Genomic DNA, 20,517 nt, shown 5'->3' with positions numbered 1-20,517 from the left:
TCATCATCATTCATAGATGTTGTGGCCCAAATTGCATTTTTAGTCATTCTAGTTCTTCTGTGACTTCATGGCCACTGTGGTTTTGCACATTGAACCTCAATAAATTGCTGTGTGCGAGATGTTCCTGCAGCTACCACCTGCAATTAGCCCCATGTACCGTTGCTGTGGGCCTCCAGGCTAGCTTTAGCTAGAAAGAGAAAAAATAAACCAAAATAAATGTAGTGCACATAGACACGACACAGTTGAAAACTTTCAGCAGTTTTATTAGGTGCTGCAGGGGAAAAAAGTTAAGTCTAACGTCAATTATGTGGTAGATTTCATACGCAGGGCTGCTCGAAAATATTCCCAAAAACAGAATACTGAGCCAAATGTATTTTTACCAGATAATAGCGTAGGACAAAAAGTGGACTGACACACAAACACATGTAGACGTGCATACAGACGCTCATAACTTACACGTAGACACGCACAAGCAGACATATATAGGCATTGGCAAAAACATGTAGACACATACAGGGGTTATACATCCATTCCATACAAAATGTGCACACACAGAATAGAGAGTGAACCATGGCCGGAGAACGGCAAACTGATTAGCTCCCTCTCAGTGAGAATTAATTGGGTTCCGTCACGCTTAAAATTAATTCCATTTTTTTTTCTCCCAACAACCTATTTAAGAGTTACGGTGCCTCAGTAAATGGAGGTGATGAATGCCTGCCATGCCAGGAACAGTCATGATGTCTCGGGGCATCAGAGGGCTTGTAGGGCAGAACCATGTAAATGTGGCCCCTGTTCCGTCATGGAAGGGGTGGGGGTGTACAGGTGATATCAGATGTGACACACCTATGGTATGATGGGAACTAGACTTCTGTAAATTTAAGCCCGTCCGTGCTTACATAGGGCTGCCCATTCAATAGCCTTTTGGACTCTTTTGGAAAATTACAGGGTTACTAGCTATCCTCATGTGGCTCCGAGTGGAAAAAGTCCTGAAAAATGATGCCTATAACGACATATCCAAAACAGGGTTACTTTGGTTGATGACGCCAGTGGCTAGTAGCGGTGCAGCGCTAGCATGGAGCTACAGTACAGTAGATTCAGCTGTCTGCCGTGATACTCTGCCAAACACACTTTGACAGCAGGTGTCCCCTAAACAGCCATGTTCGTCCTTTGCTTGCAAAGATGACCAAGCTACTTCACAATGTCTTGTGGTTCCAAAGATGGCTGATGAGGCCCGAACCTTGCACGGAATGACCGGTTGCAGTGAGGTTATGTGATAGTTGGGGGCTGGCTGGGTGAGAGGGAGGAACCCTCTGGTCTTGCGGAGCTGTCGCTTCTGTTCAGCTTCTTGGGTGCCGCGCTTTTTCAGACTCTGCTACACCATGCTTGACTGCAATGCGCCAGTTGGAGCGGTGTTGGGCATCGGCCTCCCAGGTCTCTGGATCCAGACCACAACTTTTGAGACTGGCCTTTAGGGTGAACCTTATAAAGTTTCTACTGGCCGCCACGTGAGCGCTTGCCATGGTGTAGTTCGCCGTACAGCAGCCTTTTTGGTAGTCGTTCATCTGGCATGCGGCAGACATGGCCATCAGCCCAAAATAGGGATGCCAGGGTTAATGTGGTTGATGGTGCCGGTGGCTAATAGCGGTGCAGTGTAGGGTGACCACCCGTCCCGAAATTCGCGGGACAGTCCCGAAATTGGACCCTCTGTCCCGCGTCCCGCACAAGCAGATCAATGTCCCGAAATTCAAAGATATGAAAAAAGAAAAAGAAAAAGAAGAAGAAAAAAAAATCAGGCAAAAATAAGAATTAAATAACATAACCCTAACCTAACCCTAATCTTAACCCTAAAACCGAAATAAAGAAACCAAAAACTGGAAAAAAACGAACCGAATCCGCCCAGAACCGCGCAAAAGCTTCGCGCGCGTGCACGGGAGGTCCTCATGCACGCGCGCTGCATGTGTCCCGCGATGTCCCGCGGAACGGGTACGTCTGTCCCTCAATGGGTCTGTTTGAAGGTGGTCACCCTAGTGCAGTGCTAGCATGGAGCTACAGCAGATTCAGCTGTCTGCCATGATACTCTGCTCTGCCAAACATACTTTGACAGCAGGTGTCCTCCAAACAGCACAGTGTGTGTCACGGCTGTCACTCTGTGGACTCACGACTGTCCCACTCTGTCCAGGATGGTTAGGGAGACGGCATGAGGGGAGACACACAGACGCACACACAGGGGCACGTGCATGGTCACCAATGCACAGGTGGCATACACACAAACCGCACACGCACGCACAAGCAGATGTGTGTGTGCGCTGCTCATGCTTGTTGCAGAGCTCACATAGGTAATGTGATGCCCACACAGACGCCATTATCTGGCCATATCACACATGAGGTAGGATACACACATTCACATGGACCCTTATCATATGCAAATACTGTACACACACACACACACACACACACACACACACACACACACACACGCACACACGCGCGCACGCACATCACGCAGTGTCAAGGTTAGTTAGAACTGATGACAATCGATTAGCAGGGAGACAGCAATCTGGCTGGCAGGATATGAACCGGTTTCACCTCTACTCTGTCTGTCTCTCTGTCATCTCCCTTTTCTCTGTTTCATTCGTCTTCTGATTTCTCTGTCTCTCTCTCTCTCTCTCTCTCTCCCCTCTCATCCGCTCCTCCTGTGTGAGTAGTGGGTTCTGAGAATGTGTCCTGCTGTCAGGCCTCATTACCTGTATCCCCTCCGACACCCTCACCCTGCTTCTGCCTGTACACTGTAAAAGCCAGAGTGCTCAGTTAACTCTTGAGACACGTACACATTTAACCGCACATATCACACACGTCCATGGTCCATTTAGTTACATGTTAAACCATGTTAAAGAACTACGGCGTGACCAATTTTGAAAACGTGACATTTCTACGTACGTGTGATTAAGTACGTGTGACCTGTAATTAAAGATTGTGTGCGGATAGTTCATTTCCCCATTTTATTTCTTTCTGTTGTGGGCACGTACAATACACGTGTGTGTGTGTGGGTGTTAATGTTGCTACATGTTAAATTAATGTCCATATAATGTCTATTTCTGTGTGTGTGCAGGTGGCAGAGATGCATGGTGAGCTGATAGAGTTTAATGAGCGTTTGTACCGTTCCCTCATGGCCAAGGACCAGCTCATAGTCCACATGAGACAGGAACTCATCGACCTGAGAGGACCAGTGAGTACTGTGTACACACACACACACACACACACACACACACACACACACACACACACACACACACACACACACCGTGTAGTGTTGATGGAAGCCCCAGGCTCCTGATAGGACCTCTTATCCCTCAGCCTCAGCCCTACACTGCTGGACCACTCATTGTGTGTGTGTGTGTGTGTGTGTGTGTGTGTGTGTGTGTGTGTGTGTGTGTGTGTGTGTGTGTGTGTGTGTGTGTGTGTGTGTGTGTGTGTGTGTGTGTGTGTGTGTGTGTGTGTGTGTGTGTGTGTGCTTGTGCGCGAGCGAGTGTGTGTGCATGAATTTGGTCACAATCCCAGCACGCTGTTAATATCCCTAGAGCTATTGACCAGACCTAGTTTCTCTCCTTCCCCTCTCTCTCTGTCTCTCTCTCTCTCTCTGTTTGGGTCTTCTGTGGACATTTGGAGGCGATTGCTTTGGGAACTGGTGACATAGTCTCTGAAAAAGCTCTCTTGCACGCACGCACACGCACACACTGTTTCATAGGCTATCAGCCAAGGACCCTTTTTTCTGGGCTTTTACAGGGACTTGAGGATACAGATACGAATTAAAGTGGTATACAATACACACAACACACAGAAAACAAACACATATGCAATTGGCACACATGCAATTCTCATGGCCCTGTGAGATTGTAGGGGGATATTTATGTCTGTCTCTCTCAATCTCTAGGTTCCAGGTGATTTGAGCCAGACGTCAGATGACCCAAGCCTTTCAGACTTTGACACGTAAGACTAAAGCAAACCTACAAGCTCACAAGCTGTGAACGTTTTGGCGTGCGACACCGTTGTGTGATGGAGCATACATTAGTCTTAACACATTGGGTGCCCAAACCGTGATTTACCGTGTTATCAAAGAGTAGCGCTTAGGTGCCAAAACCGGGATTTACCGTGTTATCAGTCTTTTTGTTTTTTTTTCAACAAGGGGGGGGGGCTAGCGCAGCTTTGGAATCACCCACGGTGACTCTGAGAAGGAAGGGACAGATGGATCACCGTGCCAAAAGACATGGCTCCCGTCCGCTCCCATTCTATCTCCTTGATAAAAACCTCTGCATCTCCTTAACTTTTTACAGTGGGGAAAACGAGTCATTTTCGATGCGCGATCACTCCGCAATGGCGACTCGCGTGAGAGATGTTATTGTTCCAGGCGTTAGCCAGGACCATCCAGCGACGTGCACGCATCCATTGTTTACATGCGGGTGCTCGCCGTGGAGTCTGCAGCTCTAAACAGTGCAGCGTTACAAACGGTGAGATCTCTGGCACTCAACGTAATCTGTTTTAATAAAACTCTGGCACCGAATGTGTTAAAGGGGATAGTTCACCAAAATAATTACGTATTTTCTATAAATTACACACCCCATGAAGCCTTGAATTCATGGATTTTTAAAAAGTTTTTGTCACATTCTAAGCCAATAATTTGATTACCAGCGGAAAGATGCTAATGTGAGACTCAAAGTTGACACTTTGAGTCTCCTACCGGAGCCGCCGGCAGTTATCAATGATTGGCTTAGGAATGCGACAAAAACAAAACAAATCTCCATGAATTCAAGTCTCCATGGGGTGAGTAATAGATATTAAAAAAAAGTCATTTTGGGGGTGAACTATCCCTTTAAGACTCTCCCGCTTTCTCTCTCTCTCTCTGTCTCGCTATACTGCATGAAAAAAATGACCAAATGTGTGGTTGTGTGTGTCCTTCAGGGCTCACCGGGCTCTAATCAATGTGTGGATCCCATCGGTATTCCTCCAGGGCAGAGCTGCCAACGCCTACCATGTCTACCAGGTAACTGTAACACCCAGCAAAAGTCTGTTGCTCTGCTCTGAGGAGAGAGAAAAGAGGCTGTGCAGCTCAGCCCATTTTGGACGAGTGCCGCGGGCACCATGGTGTTTGATGCCATCAGTCAACCTACAGAGAAGTGGGGCTTAAAGGACGACTTCACCCATTTTCAACCTATCGTCATATAATTGGCCCTCTAACTTATGCTCATGATAATATGGTATAATTTCTTTTTCTACCCTGTCTGTGTCTCAGAGGATGTGGACAGTGCAGAAACCCGCCTAACGGTGACCTCATCGATTGGGAATCCAAGCTAATAGAAACAGCAGGCTTTCTATTCCTGGAAAGTTAGCATGCTATAATGGAAGCCATGTTCTCTCTCTCCTCCTATGAGACACAGACCGAGTAGACAAAAATGGTACCATATTATCATCAGCATTAGTGAGGACTAATTATGTGAAGATATGTTGAAAATGGGTGAAGTCGCCCTTTAAGTTGCACTCACCTGAAGTCACACGGACCATGAGTCTTGAGAGTGGGATAGGTATGGATTTACTTAAACTAAATGTGGTTAAGTTTAGGCATGGGTTTAATTCATTCAATTTGATTAAGGTTAGTCAGTATATGGTTACGTTTAGGTATTAGTTTGGTGTGGTTAAGGTCTTTACACACCAGGAGCGACGCAAATAAGCAATACTAAAATGCGTTGTGATAATTTCACATCATTCATACAGCTTGATGATTTTGTTAGTGTAAAACAAAAAAAATAACTTGTTTCGAAAAATAATTGCGTTGTTATCACACTCAGTGTGCATGTAATTATAACACTCTTCCAAGTGGGACCAGAGACAAGGGGCGTGGCTACACGACACTGATTCGGACATTTGACGATGACACACAAAAGCAGTTTAAATTAATGTGAATTAATCGCATGAAATAAACTCTCCCGGTGTGTACGGACCTTTAGGGTAAAGATCTGGGGTGGATGTTTGGACTTTCCTAGACATAAACTCTTGAGGGAGGAGGAGTGGTCACAATTTAAAAGGTGGCAATGTGGCCACCAAACATTTCAGCAGTATGAATCGTGGTACATTCATATGTGTATTACGTCTTTGGAAAATAATTTGACTTGAAAAGACGAATAGTTAACACACACACTCACACAGCGGCGGTGGAGGCAGCCATGCAAGGCACAAACCTGCTCATACAGGGTTAAAGGTTCAGTGTCTTGTTTAAGGACGAGGGATGGCCAAATGGAGACATTTTATCAACCGTTTGCCGTTAGGCCTTACCGATTAATTCATCGATAACCGTTAAGGAAATATTTGTGTACAAATAAATAAATAATACATTTAATTTTGAAGGGCCAAGTCTACACAGTTTGTTTTGTGTCTCCAGCAGAGTTTCTAGTGTCTATCTCTCTCTGGAAGAGGTTGCACATGAACTCTGCAGCCGCACTGAGGCGCTCCAATACAAACAATACCAATACAAAGACGAGGAAGAAGAAGAATAAAGTGGAAGTCACGTATGGTTGCAGGTGTAGACTTGGCCAAAAAACAATTTAAAAACATTTTGGCCCTTAACGATTAATTTGAATCGTTAGTATTAACCTGTTGCCGATTTCTTAACGGTTATCGGTTGGCCATCCCTATTAAGGACACCTCGACACAATGCCAGAAGGAGACGGTGATCAAACAGTTACCAACGTCCAACTGTTGGCCTGTACTGTGGCTGTCTGTGTATTGTAAAACCACTTAAACCCTATCATATACTTGGTGGCCCGGGTCCCCCAGGAGGCTCCTTTTTCCCCCTCAACACCAAATCTTTTCGTGGGAAACAGCTGATTTACAAGCTCACGACACACTGCGTTGCGACGCATCGTGGCGTGTTGTGAGAATGTAGATCTGCTATTTTCACGGAATGTTCACCTCTCAGGAATAGGGAATGCTATAGGGTTCATGTGATTAATAGCCTCCATGTGGCCGATGCCAGTGAAAGTAGCTGGAAGAGTAGCTGTGCTTTTTGGCGAAGTGAACTGCAGGAAAGCTTTGGGATCGTTTGTGTGCTTGTATCTGTCAGGCTGTCGACCGACGCAGACGAGAGCCCCTCATTCCCCCGGTAGCTGTTTTATCATGTCTCTCACATTAACAAGGTGTCACACCTCAGCTCTCACACAGCAGCGGTCCCAGGCTCCCTCCCGAGACGTAGACACTGAAAGTGAAACTGACACACACACACACACACACACACACACACACACACACACACACACACACACACACACACACACACACACACACACACGCACACACATAGGGAGATAAGCACACACTCTCTCAAAAACAGAGATACACGCACAGAAATGGAGAGAAATAATTCTACATAGGCAGGCGTACACGAATGCTTAAACAGTAATACACACACACACACACACACACACACACACACACACACACACACACACACACACACACACACACACACACACACACACACACACACACACACACAGATACATGCACACAGATACATGCACACAGAGAAATGGACACTCAACGCGACCAACCCGGGTCCTCGCGCACGCACGTTCTGACTGTCTGCACAGTACACCAACGGGCCGAGCCACCAGGCACCCCCCTCACACGCAATATCAACCAAACACACACTCACGCAAGTAAGACGAGACACAGACCTCATACATTCAGTGTTGTGAGCTTGTAGATCTGCTACAGTGTTTTCCACACAATGTGCAAATAAGACATCAGGCATTAGAAGTAATGTTAGCTAAGTGACTGACAGCTGTGATTGGCTACAGTGCTCAGCTGCCCTCCACTTTATACTGTATATACTATGATGCGAATTCACTACTCCAGCCTGAAATGTGGCGCCCTGTCCCTGTGACTCATGTAACTTTTTTCTCTATTCTCCCTGACCGGAGTGGCAGACGTGAGGAGAGAACATTAGGTGTGATATTGTAATTCCTTTGGCCCCTGCAGTCGTGAGACGGTGCAGCCAGCACAATCAAATTCTTTTTTTTTTTTTTTTTTTAAGATATTTTTTTGGCTTTTTGCCTTTTTTTATTGATAGATCACAGTAGGCTGACAGGAAATGGGGAGAGAGATGGGGGGGTGACACGCAGCAAAGGTCGTCGGGATCGGGAGTCGAACCCGCGACACGCTGTCAGGCTGGCATTGCAGCCTAGGGTGCCTGGACCGCCACGCTGCGGCCCAGGCCCACAATCAAATTCTTGCTGATTTTCATTGTTCAGGAGCACGGAGACGATGTTAGCGAACCTCGCCCGGTATTTTTCAGCTAAATCTGCACTCCTCACCTGTTAAAATGTTTTCCCCGACGGAACACTCCAGCAACGAGGTGATACAAATTAGCTTTGACTTGGTTCGGGTGGAAATGCTGTTTCGCTGTGTTAATGTAAAAGTTTCTTATTTAGTATTACAGTATGTTTTCATGCCTTACTGCGTGCCAAAATGTCCTATTTGGGAGGATAAAGTAGTTGTACTTCTATATCAGAGTGTAGCATTGGCCAAAGAATCTTGTTCCCTGTGGTTAAGGAAAATATGTATTTCATACTTGTACTGTAGAAGGGTGTAGAAGGGCATCGCCACAGCTTGATTGTTCGTAACCTTTACCTTTGTTATTTATCTATTGAGTCAAATAGTAGGAAAACGGGGGACAATGGGGGGTGGATGCAGTTGAAAGGGTAATAAAACATTAATATAAAAACAAATTACATGGTATTTTTTCTTAAAACCTTTTCATTGTGATACCAGTAAATAAAATGGTAACTTCAAGTATACTACGTTGGTTCCATTGATCCAAGCCAAGACATAATCAATTGATTGATCATTAAAATGAATATGCTCTGGAAACGCACACGGCTCACCCATCTGACCACTTAACATGGCTACTGTGTTAATAGACCAATCGCTACGTTTTTTTTACATGATTTGTATTACTGCGATTCATGTCATTATAATAATCATAAGTAGTAGTTTTGTCATCACCTGGGCACTGTATTTTTTTTTTAAACAATTTTTCTCCCCTACACACATTTGTGTGTTGTCACTGCTGTTGTCTCACCTGTCAGCTAGGAGCATCCACCTGCGTCCTCCGACTTCAACACTCCCTGCTGACAGGTGCTGCCCTATATCTGCTATTCAAAAATACTATACAAAAAATACTATTATTTTTGAAAAATCGTGAAAATGTGTGCAAATCAAAATATTTTTTAAAGCGAACATTTGTAACTGTCAAATGTCTCAACAAATGTCTTATTTTTTCTGAAAAAAAACTTTTGTTGCTATATCAGTGGTGCTCAAACCTTTTCTTGTCAAGGACCAAAATTATATGTATTTGGCCGCCGATCCCCATCAAATATGTTGTTCTGGCGCTTGGGTGGTGCAGTGGTAAAGTCCCTGCCCATCACTAACTGAGGTTGTGGGTTCAAATCCACCGTGGTGCATCCGGTTGTTCCAGGGACCCCCCCCCCCCCCCAGAAGCAAAGATTTGAGTTTGAAATGTTTCAAAAAAATATATGTACCGGTATTAAAAAATGTGCACAAATGTTCAAGATTTTTGCCACGCTATGATCTTGTAGATCTGCTGTTTTTGAATTGCCAAATTTTAAAAATAATGGTTAGAGCTAAAATCTAAAATGACACAGCTGCGTTCCCGGATTGAATGGGTTAATATAGACACTCTACAAAGCCGGATGCACCACAGTGGATTCGAACCCACAACCTCCGCTGGTGGGCAGGCACCTCACCACTGCGGCACCCGAGTGCTTGGGTGCTGTATTAGCAGCTGTGTAATTTTCCGGACGTTAAGCCAGAGTTTTGAGCTTGGAGAAAGGGGTAAGAAAGGCACCCTCCAAATTATTAATGATTATCTTGTATGTGCGTTCGAGACCGCATTGATTCCTATGGTAGAATGGGAGCGTTGTCTAACATGATGCCGGTTTGCAACGGTTGCTAAGCTAGCATTGAACAATATCCAGTGGTGAGCTGTGGATTTTTGAACTAAGGGTACTGTATTTTATGACGTCACGCGCGCGCACGTGCGCGCACATAGCCACTCAGCTCAGTGCTAGTTGAAATACTGTATTCAACATGTGATTATTAATGTAATCATGTATTATTATTTTGTTGTATTATTGCATTGTTAATTTGTTGTTTTTATTTTTGTTTCAAATTAATTATTTTATTTTCCTTTTAATTTTATATAAAAGCCCATTACATAGACTCACCCACACATAAGTAGGCCTACTTAAAATAATCAGACAACTTGTCTTTGTCTTGTCTCAGAGAACTGGGTCCTCTGCTAAGCGATCCACTTCACACCTTGTAGTGCAGAGATGTTGTCTGTCATTGTGAGAGGAAACACATTCAATTCAAGTCCGTGTCTTTTCTCGAGTAGCCTAATGTTATGCAAAGCAGCCAGGTAGACGCTATTGAGAACGGCTCGCCACTGACGGCGCGAACCTTGAGAGGCTATTGTTTTTAAACTTTAAGGCGTTAAAGACCGCCGCTGACGGTGTGTGCACGCGCGCCCCCAGCTCCCACAGTGTCAGAACTAAGGGTACGCCGTACCCCCCCGTACCCCCTACAGCTCAACCCTGACAATATCTATTGTTGGTTAGGGCTTAGCGGTCTGTCTAGTGGTCAGGTGGGTGTGCCATGAACGCTTTCAAGATTTTCATGTGGGCCCTGATCCAGAAAAAGTTAAGGGTTACACTATACTGTCTCTGGGCACTGGATGTGTGTGTGTGTGTGTGTGTGTGTGTGTGTGTGTGTGTGTGTGTGTGTGTGTGTGTGTGTGTGTGTGTGTGTGTGTGTGTGTGTGTGTGTGTGTGTGTGTGTGTGTGTGCGCGGGGTGTGTGTGTCACCTGATCACATATTCATGAGCTGAGGAAATCACAGAAACAATTTTTTCCTGATAATGGCTTTGTTCAAGGCTCTACATGAACTCATATGTACAGAGGATGCAGTACACAATCTCTCTCTAACACAAACGCACATGCATACACACACACGCGTTCTCTCTCTCTTTCATATCCTCATACTGTACCTCCCGTAGCATGGAATATTCCAATACCACGTCTTAGCTTTAGGCAGCAATCACATGTCCCCATGCACCTGCAATTTCAGATAAACAGTATAGATCAACTGACGATGTTGAATCCAAACATTCTGAGCGCGTGCTATCGATTTTAATGGAATTTTTCTGCGAGCCTGTTGTCCAGAGGCCATAATGGAGTCCTGTCTGGACTATTGAAGCTGTGTTTCTCTGAGCTGGATTAGTCTAATGGCTCCCCGCGGAGGCAGCGATTGTCTGTGAGACAGTCGTAACGGATGGCTGAGGTTACCCGAGCCATTGTTGCTGAGGTGAGCCGGGTGCAGGTGATTGATCACAGAGAATGAAATGACTGGAGGAAATAATTATTTTTAGAATGTCCCCTGGTGCACCCATACTGTACGTATGGATGTACACACAAACACACAAACATGCACACAAACTCTTTCCTTGTACAATAACACTATTACTATTTTAATACACTTTCTTTAATTCTTTCATTTAACTCAGAGAGTAGAAAGGATTTTACCGTCTCTCTCTAGTACATCTCTCACATAGACACACACCACACACACACGCACGCACGCACGCACGCACGCACGCACGCACGCACGCACGCACGCACGCACGCACGCACGCACGCACGCACGCACGCACGCACGCACGCACGCACGCACGCACGCACACACACACACACACACACACACACACACACACACCCCACACACCCACCCATGTGTAAGTGACAGAGGGTGTTTGGAGGGGCTTTAGGTTTTAGTGGGTTGCAGATTGGAGACAGATGTCAGGGCCCAGGGTAAGTCTCTCATCTTCTCTCACTCGTCCCGATGCCCCCCATTTGTCAGAGAGACTGTCCCCCCTGACCCTGAAGTTTGATTTCCCCACAGCCACCTGTGCTCGTTTTAAGTGTCCATGAGCAAGGCACACCCCACTCAGAGCTCATTTGAGGCATTTTGTCTGGCATTCCACTGCGGCCACTACGGCGCTCAATGGGGATTGAGCGACTTGGTGCTCCATGATGAAAAATAAAAAGCAATGCTCTCTGGTCTACACCTTCTCTTCTCCCTTCACCCTGATGGTACATATGACTTTACAGCAGAGGTGAATTGCCTCCAGTCTGTCTTTGCCTTTCCTTAAAGCCACTTTGACCCCACGCCGCCTGAAATGACTGACATCCAAAGACCCACGAGTTCTTATGATGGATGGAGCGATAGGTAGAGAGACAGAGGGAAGGAGGTAAGATAGAGAGAGAACCTGTCAGAGGAACAGAGATCGATACAGAAAGACAGAAAGGATTTTAGAAAAGAGAGACAAAGGGAGAGAGGGAGGGAAGGAGAGGGTGATCGAAAGAGGTAGGGATTTGCGCCATTATCACTGGGGGTTTTGTTGTTGCAACGCACCGTCCCTCCGGCATACTCACCCCTTCGTCCTTCCATCCCTCCCTGTGCCTCTCCTTCTCCACCTCCCTATGAACCTGTAATGAGAGAATTATACCGGCAGTGCAATACCTATATCTCCCCTGGCCGAACAGGCTTTCCGTCTTATGGAAAGACATACATCTTACGGATTACAGCTTTAAATTGGGCTTTTTCTTCTTTCCTTTATTGAGACCTATAGCATGTGTTCAAACCACTACATTGTCTTCTAGATGGTCATCTCCCTATACCAGAGATTTGTCTTTTATTGCTTTATTTTCCCCGGAACACACCGGATGCGGCGGGGACCATGCAGTGATCACTCGCACCTGTAGGTTTGCACTTTACAACATCTGGAGGATCAGACCCTTCCCCACCAAGGAGTATGCCCAGCTCCTTATCCAAGCCACCAGGCTCATCTCCAGGCTCGACTACTGCAACTCTCTCCTTGCTGGTCAGCCTGCCTGCTACCTCAAACCTCTACAACTGATACAAAAGGTCATGGCACCACACCTGGTCTTCAGCCTCCCAAATTGTTAACGTCTCTGAATTTTTATGCTCCCTTCACTGGCTCCAAATTGTTGCCTGCATCCTATTCAAAACACTGGTCATGACCTACAATACCAGGTGACCAAGGGCATGCCTACCTGCAGGATATGACCCAGAGCTATTCACCTCTTCCTGCACACTTAGCTCAGCAAACAACATGTGTCTGTCCCTCCTGTCCATATGAAACCCTGGCCAACACTCCAAGTGACCTAGACTCTATTACCTTCTGGCTCCCAAGCTGTGGAATGACCCCGAAAATACACCTCTTCACTTGCTCCATCTTAGTTCCGAGGGCTATCGAGAACTATCAGACTAGATGGCCGTGAAATATAATTTAAATACACGCACGCTGTAACCCAAAACTCATTCTGAATACAAAGTTTGCCTTGTCAGCTGTGGTTACATGAGCCAATTGGCAATTCATTCGATTGATGATTCCCTATATTGTAATATTTACACAAACACTAAATTAGATTATTGGATATGTCCTGTTTACATGATCCATTTGAGTAGGCAGGTAGAATAAGGTTCTGACATGCACCAAATGTAGTGCTACACGTGGCAACGGGCAAAAAAGCAACAGCTTTATCTGAATATTAATTGAGTTATTAAACAGGAGAAGGCAAGCCCAGGATGTACTTGGTGCCCCATATCAAACCTATTTTGCTGCTGTAGATACTCAAAGACACTTTTCAAAAACAAAAATAGCTTTATCAAAGCAAAAACTAATACAAGGAAAAAGGGGTTACAATGTAACAAAATAGAAATTGTTAGAAGTAGAACAGTAAAACAATGAAAATGGGATTATGTGGGGAAGGCAAGCCTGAAGAGGTGGGTTTAGAGGGCAGTATTAAAAGAAGAGTGGGTGTGAGATTTGATTTGAGTTGAAAGTCAGTTCCATAGAGAGCAGACTTTTAAACCTTGTTACCCCAGGTTCTGCGATTGGTCTTGGGGATTTCAAGTAGGTTGGCATCCCTGGACCGGAGGGAGTGGGAGGGAACATGATGATGGAGGAGTTCGGTGAGGCAGGGGGGGAGCTACGATGTTGAGGGCCTTGTAGGTGGTGAGTAGTGTTTTGAAATGCATGCTGTGTTTGACTGGTAGCCAGTGAAGGTCATAGAGGACTGGTGTGATGTGGTCTCTGGAGCTGTTGAGTAGGCGGGCAGCAGAGTTCTGTACATACTGTACTGTTGCTACTGTTCCATCTACCTTCCTTATCTCTTGCTCTGCTAGTGCATGGTCTGCTTGCAGGTAGCTACAGTAATGGAGGGGCAAGCTTCACGCCACCAGGGAAGAGAGAGCGAGATGGATAGAGACGGAGTGAAAAAACACTTCGGATGTATAAAATATAGTACTCATGCGATCAACCCCTCAACACACAATTTTACATTCCAATAGATTTAGTTAGTTCCTGCTTATTGAATTTCACCACCTTCCTTTGCCCACAAACACACTTTTATGGAGGCGGTTTTGGAAACGTTGCAAACAATGGTCTCGTAACTCCCTCCCTGGCCGAGATGGATCAGAGTTCAGTGTTCCATTTCTTTACCGTACTTTGCAGTGTTCAGGAGAGAAGTGTCCACAGTTGTAATACCGAGGAGTGGACAAATGCAACCAAATGTAACCACATGGATCCTTACACTTGTACACAAGTGAATTAGAAAGCGATAGGCTTTTACTATGTACAGTACCAGGATGGATGCCTGAGCTCCCAGCAACCCTACTTCACTAGCTCTCTCTCCCTCTCTTTCAATTCAGAATGAGCTATTCTCTTTGATCAGTGAAATGCAGCTGAGCCTATCACTTCCACACATGCAGTCAGTCTACCGTGAAGCCGGATTTATACGTACTTAGTTGCGTGCTTGTGTCACGCACCCAAAATAGCCGATCTGCAAACTCACAACACATTGCAACGCGCCATGTTGTGAGCTTGTATATCAGTTACCTTTTGTGTGCAACTCCACGGAGCAACCAAAGTATATACAGTACGTAAATACCAAGCCCTTAACTCTCTTGCATTCTCTTTCGTTCTTTATGGGCTTGTGTTAATTTCTTCTACGCATAATTGCATGTGCAGTATTCGTTACAAGGTGTTTGTGTACAACATCAATAAACCGATGATACATATTAGATACTACTACTTATAGCTCTGGATCACAGAGTTGTGTGCAAAAATGTAGCACAGTCCCTATACAAGATACATTGACACGTTTCATTCAAATGCATGTGGTGCTGCATATATAAACAGTTGTTTACACATGTAAAGCCAAATTAATGAACAAAGTGTGCGAGTGATGCATGATTCATACGAGGAGACCATTTATATATTTACTGTTAGAGAGAGATGGAGAGGGAGAGAGGGATGAGACACGTAGTGTAACATTCATAAGTCGCTCTGTTTACGCTTTCAAAGCCACGGTAAGACAGCGAGAGATAAAGAAAAAAAAAACGTCCCAGCATTCCAATTAATTGCAGTTACGTAAGCTACCTTTGGCACCGTGTGCCTTCCAGACTCTTTAATATGCACCGAACCTAGCGCATAAATCAGCCGCTCGCTGAATAATTGAGACATCCTCATTGACACGCAGTCAAATGTGCGGGCACTGCTCGCCTGCAGTCTGATTGGCCCCTGGTAATGCCCTCGCCGCCCGCCCGCCCACCCTCGGGAGCAGTGCACTGTGGGGAATGCGTTAGGAGCTTTAATGGCTTTATTACTGGTTCGCTTTGACTGGGGCTGACCTGTGAGACTAAGTGTTTTACATCCAGACCGAGTTTGATTTGGTTTGCACTGAACCCTCTGATTAGCCTTGAGTCTTGCATAGAGATGTGCTACTCTGACTGTGGAGATGAGCCATCCATATGTATTAATGCAAAGTGTGTGTGTGTGTGTGTGTGTGTGTGTGTGTGTGTGTGTGTGTGTGTGTGTGTGTGTGTGTGTGTGTGTGTGTGTGTGTGTGTGTGTGTGTGTGTGTGTGTGTGTGTGTGTGTGTGTGTGTGTGTGTGTGTGTGTGTGTGGATACAATAGTCCTCTATTGATCCCGTGGGGAAATTCAGTCTCTAGAGGTAGTACAGCAGTTAGAATATAATTTATTATCATTTGGTGTGGGGTGTTTTTCTGGAATGGAATGTCTGCCTATTTTTGCAGAATGTTTGCCTATTTTGGCCAAATGTTCACCTTTGACATGCCCAGAATAGGGACGCAATGGTTCATATGGCTAACTCAGAGCTAACTCTCAGATTCTTATGGGTCAATTCTAAATGTACACCACAGATTTTACTGTGTGGTGTAGATGTATACTGTATGCGTGTCTTTTCAGCTATACGTGTGTGTGTGTGTGTGTGTGTGTGTGTGCGGGTGTGTATGCGGGTGTGCAGACCATTATAGCTATGGTAATGTCGGGGTGGCGGCTGAGGGAGATAACTATTATGTTGATGATGGTGATGATGAATGTTTTACTATGATGATGATGATAATTACAGCCATCGTCTTACTCTCATCCATCAGTCACACACTACTCCCTCAGGAGAGCACAGGGGATGCTTTCAGCAGACGCAACGCCATCTTAAATAGCAGCACCAGATTGCTATAATTTTGGGATACATGTCACAGAAGAATATTTGCATTTGAATGTGTTTTTGCTGACACACTTATTCAGATTCAGAGTGAGTGATCAGCAATAGAATGGCGGGGTAACCAATTATGTAATGAAAATTGAACATTTGCTGAAAATAGCAGATCTACAAGCTCACAACGTGTCACGATGCGTTGTGAGCTTGTAGAATGGCTATTTTCGGTGAAGACATTTGGTGTAGAGGGAAAAAAGAGGGGAGGGGGACCAAGTACAGTATAGACCCCTGGGGGACCCCAGTTAAAGTATATAGGGTTTAAGTGGTTAGTTTGACACTAGTATATCAGGCCAGTATGTATATGAGGCAAAAGTTTAATTTTGCCTGATGAAGAGCTAAATAGTCAAAACTTCGCCTTGTGAAAAATATTGTTTGGGAGCTGCAATCCAGTGTGCAGATAATTTAACATCTCTATGATCTGTCTTGTTATCAACACCTGACCTAAAACAGGTACAAGATGTGCACACAGTCTCCCCATTGAAATGCAAATAACCCCAATTAAAATGTAGCTTATGTTAATCTAAGAGTAGTATTTGTCTAATCCTACATTAAAATTGCCTAATGGGTCGACCAATGTCACAAACACATCATCGGGACTTGCAAGGTGCTCTGTTGCTCCCATCCGCACCCAACTTTTCACAAACACTCTTCAGGGATCTGCCATGACAGTATTCACACCCAAGGGGGGATCGGTTGCTCAGATCCACACCAAACTTGGCACAAACACTTGCACTGTTGCTCCGATCTACACCAAACTTGGCACAGACACTTTAGCATGAGAATAGTCACACCAGGGACCATATGTGACCCCCATGGGGCCCCAAAGGGCCAAAGGCACTCTGTTTCTCCAATCCGCACCAAACTTGGCACAAACACTGTTCAGGGTCTGCCATGAGAATAGTTAAAACAGTTAAAAAACATGTGATGTGTTTGCCTGTATTGGACTGCTTTAATGGTTTTGACCTCTGCCTGCTTCATGTCAATGTAAGCCTTTTCCCTTTTGTGTGGTCGCTATTAAACTCTTGGAGCTTACTCTGCCTGTGTTGCCTGCATTTTGGTTCTACTTTGACACACGCCCTGACATAAAATGGGAATAACTCTAGTGTATTAAATATGGTTATGTCCTGTAACATCCGGTTTCACTTCCAGCGACTCCCGTATGTCCACGTACTTCGGACGGTCACGCTGTGCCAAATCTGCCAACTGTATAATACCGCTGGTGGCGCTGCACACCGCATACCAAACCAAAGTCTCTGTACGAACCTCAACAACTCGACTAAATAAAGTTTCTCTGATGTTGATTGTGATTCTGAGCCATAGTCTCACCTTCCCTCTCATGGCAAAGGATTTCTGAGCCGTGGCGTAATCTTTTGAAGGCGAACGGCAAGAGATCACTCATCTGTGAGATCATACTCCCAAGTCCCACTGGGACCCGTAATCATCGATAGAAACTTCAAAGATGGACACATCTGCAGGCGGAAATTGGGAAGTGTAGAAAAAGGAAAAGTAGTTGGTCAGGTTCTCTCTCTCTCTCTCTCTCTCTCTCTCTCTCTCTCGGTCTCTCTCTCTCTCTCAATCATCTCTGTGCTCAGAGATATTGTCTAAACCAAACAGTGATTCATGTGAAAAAGGGGTGGGAGGGTAGAGAGAGTAAAGGAAAATGGAGAGTAAAAGAGGGAGAGCGAGAGAAATGGCACAGAAAATGGTGAATCAGTATAAAACCCTAAACATATTCATCGTAATTACGCAAATGTTACAATGTCGATTTCCACGTGTTGTGTTGTAAAATGTGTCTTCTGAAATCGTGAAACACAAGCACCTAAATTGCAACAAGGATTTCTCAACTACAGGCTGAAGCTGTCTTCCTTGATTTGTGCTCTCTGCTGAGCTATTTTCACAATATAGCTCTCTATCGTTTCAAATGTAACCCTTTCTTGGTTTATTGCCTCGATAACATTGTATGTTTCGGGGTAGAGCACAGGCAAAGACAAAGAGGAAGAGAAGCTGAGTGATGGAAAAAGCAGAGGGTTGGAGGAAGCAAGCTGCAGAGACTTTGGGGATGAGAGAGAGAACGGGCAGACATTTGTGTGTGTGTGTGTGTGTGTGTGTGTGTGTGTGTGTGTGTGTGTGTGTGTGTGTGTGTGTGTGTGTGTGTGTGTGTGTGTGTGTGTGTGTGTGTGTGTGTGTGTGTGTGTGTGTATACAGTATATATATATAGAGAGAGAGAGCATTAATCTATGCAATAACAACAAGCAAAACTTTCTACCTATACCTCCAGGAATTATTTTACAACAATCCATTGACCACTTACAGTGACTTATAATCACACTATACTGCATTATATCAGTGATATAATGCATTATAAAATATTATTATATATTACAACTATGATCACTATGATTCTGGCAAAAAGAAAATGTCTGCAAGTGACCAGCAGCAATTGAAGTATTATGATACTCGACATAAGTCATTATGAAATAAAGCATTATGTGCTTACAATTTTAATTATTCAGTGTCATAAGCATATTCTAATTTATTACACACATGAGCTTAAGTAAAGTGTTACCAAATAAACAGTATCAAGCTAACACAACTCTAAACTGAACTTCTTGCCACAGGAGTCAACAGTAAAATAAATGATTATGGCCGATTCAAGGGGGAGGTTTACTCCTGGTGCTATTAGTGCTCACTTACAAACCTCCTCCAACTCCCCTTCAGCAGAGAGAGAGTGTAGGACACACTAAAGGTGAAAGCCTTTACTTTATCTGTCAAAGTAAATATATCTCAGGCTTATTGGTCGATCCAGGAGTAGTTAACACCGCATGATAGAGGGCAGAGAGGTCTGGATACTGAGTTTTAGTTTGACAGGAAAAGAGAAGAGAGGGAGGAAGGAAGAGATGGCAGAGGGAGTTAGTTTAAATTACTGCTTAGAGCAATAACACAAGAGCAATAGTTCATAATAAAATACTCACAAGGACCCATTTGGACGACCTACGGCAGAACGCAGGGTGCAATTGTGTTTTTGCTTAAGTTTAAGCAGCTCCTTATCGGGGCGCAGGGGCCAAAGGGGTTGTATTTTTTTTTTTTAATGTAATGGGTATATTTTGGACGTGACGCTCCGCCAATCCGTGAAGCCGGCGGTTTGGGTTGGCCAATCTTGAAAGCCGATGCATACAATATCCCAAACACACTTCTTCACACGCGCTCCAGGAACTGTACAAGAAGCGGTGTATCATCAAAGCCCAGCCCATCATCAAGGACAAGCACCACCCCAGCCACAAACTGTTCAAACCCCTACACGGAGGCCTACGCAGTATCAAGGCAACCCCACCAGCAGGTCCATGAACAGCTTCCACCCGGCTACCGTCAGACTGCTGAACAAATGATCACCGCCTGTTGTCAGGCTGGTCTTGGACTTTTGCTGGACCTACCTGTGGATTACCAGGGACAGTGACTTGGACTTTTTTGCTCTTCCTAAATGGACCTATCTGCACATTATACCAGTGTCAGTTACCTTATGTGGACTATGCGGTCGACACGTGCTGACACTTTGCACCTTAATCCCATGTACAACACGCTTTTCCCCCCTTTTTTTCCTTGCACCTTAACTAACATCCATAGCATATCATGTACAGTATATATCTGCTGCTATGCTCGGGCACCTTTTTGTCTTACCTCAGGTACTTACCGCACCGGATATACGGTACTATATGTAAATGTGTAGATAATTAGTTTTTTTTTAAATGAATTAATCTCTCTTCCCCTTAACCCCCGTATTCTTCTTCC

General features: G+C 44.9%; 1 protein-coding gene across 1 annotated transcript in view; it reads left to right on the top strand.

The window, feature by feature from the left end:
- snx29 (sorting nexin 29) overlaps positions 1–20,517 on the top strand; it is a 152,808-nt gene that overhangs the window by 89,663 nt on the left and 42,628 nt on the right. The window contains exons 16-18 of the mRNA XM_084077833.1: positions 3,110–3,226; positions 3,932–3,987; positions 4,957–5,038. Coding sequence (XP_083933959.1) covers positions 3,110–3,226; positions 3,932–3,987; positions 4,957–5,038 — 255 coding nt within the window. The remainder of the gene's footprint in view (positions 1–3,109; positions 3,227–3,931; positions 3,988–4,956; positions 5,039–20,517) is intronic.

Source organism: Gymnoscopelus microlampas (genome assembly GCF_963454915.1).
Source record: "Gymnoscopelus microlampas genome assembly, chromosome: 14".
In the NCBI taxonomy this organism is placed as follows: domain Eukaryota; kingdom Metazoa; phylum Chordata; class Actinopteri; order Myctophiformes; family Myctophidae; genus Gymnoscopelus; species Gymnoscopelus microlampas.
Note: the sequence above shows the minus strand (reverse complement) of the source record. Positions and strands in the feature narration are given on the sequence as shown.